Source organism: Apteryx rowi, unplaced genomic scaffold (assembly GCF_003343035.1).
Source record: "Apteryx rowi isolate R43461 unplaced genomic scaffold, aptRow1 scaffold_574, whole genome shotgun sequence".
Taxonomy (NCBI): domain Eukaryota; kingdom Metazoa; phylum Chordata; class Aves; order Apterygiformes; family Apterygidae; genus Apteryx; species Apteryx rowi.
The window spans coordinates 121,986-130,807 of record NW_020450843.1 but is presented as its reverse complement, the minus strand read 5'-3'; the positions used below and the strand labels follow the sequence as shown (position 1 = coordinate 130,807).

General features: G+C 36.6%; 1 protein-coding gene across 1 annotated transcript in view; it reads right to left on the bottom strand.

Moving 5' to 3' along the window:
• The window catches only part of MYBPC3 (myosin binding protein C, cardiac), a 73,758-nt gene that overhangs the window by 3,145 nt on the left and 61,791 nt on the right, over nucleotides 1–8,822 (bottom strand). Inside the window, exons 33-34 of the mRNA XM_026082398.1 lie at nucleotides 7,156–7,350; nucleotides 1,687–1,715 (exon numbers count right to left, since the gene is read on the bottom strand). Of these exons, the coding sequence (XP_025938183.1) occupies nucleotides 1,687–1,715; nucleotides 7,156–7,350 (224 nt within the window). The remainder of the gene's footprint in view (nucleotides 1–1,686; nucleotides 1,716–7,155; nucleotides 7,351–8,822) is intronic.

Here is an 8,822-nt window from a genome sequence, read left to right as displayed (position 1 = left end):
TCGTGCCCTCCGACCGTCGGCGCTGAGGAGACCCTCGTCTCAGCGGTGCGTCGGCTTGCGGGGCAGTTAAATCCTACTCAGGTCCTGCTAATGCCGCTGCCCTACGTTCAGATGCTGGCGTTTAGGGCAAAAAAATAGTAAAGTAAAGCCTGTGAGTGGCCTGGAGAAGGCCTGGTTTTTGTACCTCTTCAATAAGACATGGGCACTGCTTTAAAGAAAGCAGATTAGTTTGTAGGAAAATAGCTCATGGGGGCTTGGAAGAGCCAATCCGTTATCTCCAGAAGTTTACTTGATTTTAGAACTACAGTTGAAGAGAATTTTTTTTACATTAGTTACGCTTAGGCTTTTGAGTTTTTCTTCTGGATTTCATACACCTTTTGATTGTACTGTGATGAAGTGTTGGTCAACCACTAACTCAGTTTGCTATTATTTTTCTCTTGTAGAATGATGGTCAGGATTTGGGCAATAAGGCAGTCTCAAGTAACTGATGAAAGTAAAGAAAGTTCTGGTAAGGTTTGCTTGCATTTGTCAGTTTTATTGCCTCTTATTTTTTTTATTAAGATTATTAAGTGAAACTTCCCTTTTTCAGGGGCAAGTAGACTCCATTTCATTATACCATTCAGATGACAATGCTGAACTATAGGATGAAATACAAATACTTTGCGACACCCTAATGCTTCAGCTGTCTTATATTAATCCTAATTATCTAAGTATCTCCATTCCTGGTATATAGTTAGTAGTAATTTCTTTAAAGGAGTGATACATACCCTGAACTGGGCAGCAGGCATTAATTTTACATTGGAATTGTGGTAACATCAAAAGTAAAAGTCAATTTCACATCCTACTGGACAGAAATCTTAGTGAACTAGTAGTAAGTTTGAAGGAAAAATGTAATCCATTTTGATTGTATTTGGGAGGAAAAATGTAGAGCCTTCCATTGCAAGCAACTCGCTTTCTCCTTTCTCCTAATTTGGCAGTGAAGGTAGTTCAGGAAGGAAAAATATTATGACTCATTCACATAGAATTTCAAATCCCTATCTCAGGGTACTTTGAACAAACATCTTAAACCACTTTGCTGTCGTAGTAGTCCAAGTTTTCTCAATTTTCTGTTCTTCATGCATGATTGATAACTCTGCTTTTAAAAGCACCTGTCTGTATTGATAAGAATAAAAGTTTAAGAAATAATGTTAAAAGAAGTGCAAGTGCTACTAGCTCTTCCCTTTCTAACTCTTGAGTTCTCTTCCTTATTCTTGTTAACATCGGCTCCTTATGTTGACAAGACAAAATCTATAGTGCTTCTATTTCTGTCTTAGAAGTATCACTTTCCTCCTTGTAGCAACTTAGTTTTGGATGATAGGTCTGAAGAGGTGATATATTATTATTACGTTTATCTAAGTTACATATGCTTTTAAGATGGAAGGATCTTCTGCTTTAGCAATAATGGAGTTTATGTCTTGGAAAAATGACCAAAAGGGCTTTTAGAACTGGACTAGTGTAATGGGACTGTGGTTTTTGATAGTAGTTGCAGGCAGCTGTGTTAGATGCTTAATATATTGCAAGTATGCTACAAGAGAAGGTAGGTAGATAAGAGCTTTTAAATTTTATGGTCTATTCAAATGTTAATAATGTTTTTACTATTGATTTTTACCTTGCACATTTGCAAAACAGGGAAATGTCTTCCTCTACCCTTCTAACAATAATAAACAAAAATAAGAGTGCATGTGAATTTTGTCTATTTTAAAAATTCTCCTTAGAACAGAGAGCAACAACAGAGGATACCCTAGGGGTGCCTACAAGGTAAGAATGTTTACCATGACATTTAGAGACCACAAGTCCATCTAATTTTGCAGCAAAGGAGATCTTGCACATGCAAAAGATTAGGCCAAATTATCATTTACTAAGTAGCCTTTTGTGTGTGATGGAAAAAAATTGTGAGTTACTTTATTTTTCATAGCCAGCTAGGTCTGGGTGATGTTGGTGTGTCACAGAGAAAACCTGCTCAGTTCATGTATTTTAATCAGATTAGGATTGAAGTGGTTTATTTATTTATTTACAACATGGAATTAATGGGCAATCAGTGAACTATACATTTAGGATCAGTGTCAGCAGTGGAACACATAAAATACAATACTGGACACCTACAAAACATAAACACCTACAAGTTTTGGTACCTTTCTATAAGTAATCCTCCTTCACCCCCCCCCCTCCCCCCAGCAGTTACGTGCACTCAGGCAGTGTGGGTTACAAACACACCCCATCTTCTGGGTGTGCAGGTTCCTCTGCTTACCCATGCCTTCTGCTGGAGATGAGATTTCTCTAGCTCTACGTTGCTTGCTACAAACTGCGATACATTACAGGGTGCACTATATGATGTACGGTTTGCTGCATGCACCCCAGGTGGGTCTCTGCTTGTTGCACCCCATACTGACAGCCCGCTAGTTGCATGCAGGCTGCTCACCGTGTCTGAGGCAGCTCTGAGAGGCCTAGACAGAGGCAATGATCTCTTGTCTCTGTCCACTGTTAGAAATATTCTTGCTATTTTTATAGTTCTTTTCAAGATGATGCCTTCATTATTTCAAAGGTCTCTTTGTAACTCCTTGGTTATCGTTTAATCTCACTGACAGTCATCTTCCCCCTCAGCATTATCAGTTTGAGGAAATGCCCTCCGCAACAGTTTTGAGTGTCGTATTCACACATGCTCCTCAGACTTATATTCCTGTCTTAACAGCTGTTGCTGTCCCTGCCATTTTGCTAACTGTAGCCATATAGGCACCCCACATTGGGGATCACTGGTAGTCATGCAGTACAGCCTTTCTGTGTATGATTTTAACAAACATCAAGCTTTCTGCATTTTTCAATGTGTGAGGAGTGGCTGGTATTTTGAATTTTTAGAATTCAAATTTTTAGAAATAATTTTTAGAAACCTAACTAGAGTGTGCTTCTTTATTGTAACTGTTCAGGTTTGGATTTGGTTTGCTCTTTGTCATTTGAAAGTTGTACAAGTTAAAACTAATTCATGTTTTTCATGTAGAAGCGCAGAATTATCTTAGAAAGCCTTGCAGAGTTATGTTCTAACTTCTTGGAGCTATACTGCAGGAAGTATGCTTTCCAAAAGTAGCACCTTAGCCAATTTTTTGGAGACTGTTCTTTGATTGTCATTAGTTCAAAGACTTCTAAGCAGTAGAAAGTAGACTTGTGAGCACTGAAAATTTATGATCTTTGTATATATAAGCAGTGGAATTTTATACCTGAAGACCACTTAATCAAATTTCATGAAAACATGAACTAACATTTAATGAAAGCATCAATTTGCAATGCTCCCAACAGCCGAGGAGGAAAGAAATGCTCAGTTGCGAAGATACTGCTCTTCACAAAAATAGTTGTATTCATGTTGAACAGCTAAGAATTGAGTGGAAAATGCCACTGTTTTTCTTAAGAACTCTTGGTTTACCTTTGTGAGCTCTTCCAGGATTGTGTCATATTAAAGCATGAAAGTCTGCTCTCTTCATGAAACACATTTCTGTAACAGAATATATTTGGTAAAGCACCTAGCTCTCTTTAGGATAAACTGTCCTTTGTAATCTAAACTCTTGCAATTCAATCTCTGCTTTTCTGTAGACACTGTCATACAAATGCTGGGATGATCCTCTAACTCCACTTAACATTCTGGTAATAGGTTTTTTATGATGTAGAACATGTCTCTGACTTTTATGTGTGGTATATGCCTTGCTTTTAAAACAATACTGTTCCCCGGAAAAAAAAAAAAGAAAATTTGTTTCCATATTTTCACTCCTTTTGTTTATTCTTGGGATAATAACAATCTATAGCAGACAGATGTTCACCTTGCATAAGTTGAATATGATGTAAGAGGAGTATCTTTCTGTGTTCTGATACCATAATAAAATAACAAAAATACACATCTCACTGCATAAGTGTTTTTATTATGAAGATTTCTTTGCTTGTTTAGTACAATTAACATGCTGTGTCAGACACGCTTTCCCATCTCAACTAGCATATTGGAGGCAGGAGAGTAGTTGAAGCCTGGAGTATTACTTCAGTTTGTTTGTGTTGATTCTTCCAAAAGCAATGCTTCCTGGATTAATTTTGTCTTCTCACCTTCTGTTGTACTGTGGTTTCATGAAAAAGCAATTTCTAGCCAGAAACTAATGACTACTACTGCAGGTCAAAAAACCCCAAACAAATCCATATTCAGACTCTTAGGTGAGAAACCAGAAACTCTGTAGTTTCACTTGACTTAATTACCTGGCAAAATATGTAACCATTCATAGATTTTTCGAAAGCCTTTCATGATAGTAGATTACAGTAAGTTTATTGCATTCATCACAAGTTTTTGTTTTGAAATTTTTATTTATGTGCAAGTAATCTTCCTTGCTACATCTTGCATTGTTCCACCTGATGTACAGAACTATCTCTGTAAATTATTATGTGATAGCTATAATCAATAGCAGAAATATCTAATAATTGGATCTTTATGCTGGTCTCTTAAAAAAAAAAAAACAACTATAAAAACAATAATGAGTAATTACCAAAGAAACTATCTTCTATGTAAGGCAGAACAATAGCTTAAGCCAGAGATTGTCGAATGGTGTGTTTCAGACATGGGTCTACAAAGATCTGCTCAAGAGCATGGAAGTGAGTATTTCAACCATTAGCAATAAGAGCAGGAGTGAAAGTTACTTTCTGTTGTGCAGAGATCAGTATAACGAAAGTTGAAAGAGTATTACAAATAATTTGTTAGTATTCCACTATTTCTGAGCAACTTTGATGAAGAATCTCAGAATTCTGAGAAGAGAAAACGGAGAGAACTGCACAATTGAGGACTCCTGTTCATTTCAGACTTTAGGAATGGATTGATTTCATATGTAATTGTAATGTTTGTTTTTTCAGACATGTCTTATGTATGTAATGGGTAGAAATTTTTTATCTTGCTTTCCCTGAATTTCTTCACCTGGAGACTGGGGCTGTGTAACCAGAAGAAGCCTATGGGAAGAGGGAAATATTGCCTGAAAAAAATGCTGACTGAGTAGGATACTACACTATACCCCCTCCAGCCAGTACACAAGTATTAAATGACTTAAGATGAGCAGGATTCTAAATGTAATTGAAATTATCCTTCATTCATCTCTTCATTTTTCTTCTTTTCAAGTTCCATTCCCAATGCTGAGACAGAGAATGGGGAGAAGGGTTTATTATAGCAGTTTAATGAAAAAAAAAAAGTCTAAAGGTACATTACACTTTTAGATGCATCATTTAAAGATGCATGATTTGAAGTATGTTTGGTTGGTTAAAATAATGCACACAGATTAATGATACCAGTTAACTGTGTGTTAATAAACAGCAAACAGCACCTTAGAGGGAGTGCTGGTAGTGAACTAAGGAAAAAGAGTCAACAAACTATTACATTATTCTCACAGATTTCCACACTGTGCACAGCTTATTAAAGACTGAGAATATCAAATCTTGACTTCAACATAAATCAAATAAAGGTGCCTTGCAGGAATGTGTTCTTAGTATAATTATTCAAAAGAAAACAAAAACAAAACAAAAACCCCTCCAAGATTACCAAAATTCCATAAACTCTTTTCCATAAATAACTAAACATTGTTTTATCTTATATCTCATCAAACATCCAGAGTTCATCTGTCCAGCTGAATCATTTTGATTCATACCTTGACTTGCAGATGAGCTGAAATTCATAGTTTTACTGAGGTGCTGGAGGATGAAAAAAAATAAGATACAATCAGATATTAAAGGAAGCTAATTAAAAAAATCAAGACCTGGTGCTCAAGGTGAAATACGGTTGCTTTGTAGTACTTGTTTTTCCTTTGTAACAATTCTAGGGAGATTTAGCGTTCCTAAGGCAAGCCTCAGAAGATGATAGTATTAACTTGCAGTTGCTAAACTGCATTTCTCACATTTAATAGTGAAAACACATGTGCCTACCATAATTTTAGTTGAGAGGCTTTCTCGTGAGAAATCACTAGGAAGCTTTCTACTCCTGTGTTTGTCATAACTATCTCTTAGAAGAAAATACTTAGTGTTGTCTTTGAAATTACAGCAAATGCAGTTGCTTTGTTGTTCAGATTACCAGATTATGTGTCCTCTCATGATCCGTATTCATTTACAGAATGAATGGTACCTTATCTTCAGTTTTCTGGTTAATTTTAGGTGGGCAGTGTGATAGTATATCAGCTGTTTAAGTGATCTTTCTGGCTATAGCTTTTGAGCAGTGTTCACACTGCACAGTACAGCACTGAACAGAAATACTTGAGCTAAGTGTTCAGCTGGAAGCAGCACAGCTGCCTTAGTGAAGTGCCACATGCATTAGCTGGGCATTTCAGAGTTGTTAGCCCAAGTTCATCACAGTAGGAATGCAGCTATAGCGCTTGCTTCCAGGACCAAACAAGGATCTTGATGGCCAGCACTGCTGTGTGCACTGTCTACTGTACAGTACAGAGTGAGCTCTGAGCAAAATATCTCAAACTCTGTGCTGGGTAGAAATACCTTCAGTCTCTGTGGCTGTTGCACAGGTCACTTTTGCAGATTTTTCTGCTTTTGACCTGCATTTAAAGTGGTGCTTTGCATGTTTATGTTGTCAAAGAGTAGTGGCTTTTCCAAAAATCTATAGTCGAAATATTTCTTACTGTGTTGTAAATGTACAGCTTCTTTTCCTGGCCTTTTTGACAAGCAAAATAAGTTATCAATGTCCACCTAAAAATTATTCATAATGTAGTATGCGCTACCTTTTACATATTCCAGCAGCTGTTGCAGCTAATGACTCTGGAGTCATTTCTAGGAATTTTAAACTTTCAATTACAGAGTATAGCTTAAAGGATAATTATATAATCCACAGTGTATGGTTTGTAGACAGACCTCCATTCCAGTGCTAAATTTCTTCTCTAGAATTATTAACTTGGAGCATAATAGTTGTCAGTCTTCAGTCCTGCGTCTCCTGGCAAGTAACCCAATTCTGTCATAATAGTTTGGCATGAAAAACACAATCTTGCTTGGGCTTGTAATTAGCAAACTTTGTATACACCAAATAAGTTGGTGTTAGATAAAGGGAAGCGTTACTTTTTGAGAAATTCATTACCGTTTCTTTGTTGCAGAATTAATGTTATCTGTAAGATTCATCTGATTACCTCTGACATCCAGTCTGCACTCTATTTCAGCTTCACCACACTCATTAACAGCCTTACACGTGTAAAAACCACTATCAAAGGGAGTTGGTTTCCGGATCTCCAGGGTCAACACACCCTGTTTACTGAACATGCGATATTTGGCATCCCCAGACAGATCCATTTTGTTTTTGTACCAGAATATCTTTGGCTGAAGAACACAAAAAAAAAAAAAAATTAAATAGCAGTTAGAAAATGAAAGACTTACAGCTAATCTTACTGTTTTAATTTAGCCATCAAAGGTGTATGTATTATGAGGAGTATATATTACATAGCAATGTTAATAATTTTTCAAGGAACCTCTCCTCATTCAAAGTACAAGCTCATGAAACTAGTAGTTCAAGTGTTCAGTGTTTTCTTTAACTTTCAAATAGTATGTAGCTCTGTACCATATTTTTATTGCAAATTTTTTAAACCCTGCACTGGATACAAATTTTTTTCTTTAGGGGTTATTTCATTGTGCTTATTAAAATACATTTAGGTGTTTCAAGTACCATTTTATAGAAGGGGAATTAAACTGCACAGATTAGTACAGTGAAATTGTCAGAAAGCGCCATGAAGGTTGGATGGTCAACTTGGGAAGCCTAGGTTTGGGTTGGGAAAGAATTTTCCAAACAATTTAGTACCTCTTCTGCAATTCTAGTGTTCAAAATAAAGTTCCTGTTGCCATCAGTTGAGCAATAAAATACTTGGTTCTATGGCAGTTCAAGCCAATGTGTTTTACTTATGGTAAACTTCTGAAAACTTTTATTTTATTTTTATAACCAAAATTTTGAAAATGAAAAAACAAATCGAGGGCATACTGCTTTTGTTCCTTTGAAGCTCATTAGTACCTATAGTGAAGAATTATGGTTTAAAAAGTAGAAGATTGAAACTTTGGGTCATCTATTTTACTTTCAGATTTAACAGCTTCTCCTTCTGTTTCTCTGCCTATAAAGAAGGAATACGACTGCTGCACTGTTTTATAAAGCGCATTCAAATCTATTGAATCATTTGTGTCTTTGGCCTGTGATACACAATTCAGTGCATCCCAGCTGTCATGCTTAATTAAGATATCAGCTGGATTTTCTCCTGCCTCAAAAATTTTTGCATCTTTTTCTATAGCTTCTCTCTCTTTCTGGGTATATGTGTTTTATTTCAACACTGCTACCAGGGCATGAATATTGGCTCTGCTAAAACAGTGACTTTTTCATACTATTTAGATCATATTTTAGATATACTTGATAGTCTACAGTCATTCAGAATTGGAAAACTGTATCAACAGCAGCTACTGTCTGTGAAAAAAACCTACTGCAAAGTTTTGCAGTAGGGATAGAATTTTTTTTTGCCAAGGTTAATTTGGGCAATGCAACTACAGAAATATGTTTGGAAAAGCTGCTTCAAGAGTAATTGGTGTGCTGAAGAATGAGGACTATTTGTATCTTTTGGATTAAAGGGCAGGCTAGCATGGGTGACRCTGTKGTGGGTGTTTRCTACAGGCCACCTGATCAGGAAGAGGAAGTCGATGAGGCCTTCTACAGACAGCTGGAAGTAGCCTCACGATCCCAGGCCCTGGTTCTCATGGGGGACTTCAACCACCCTGATATCTGCTGGAAAGACAACACAGCTAGGCACAAACAGTCC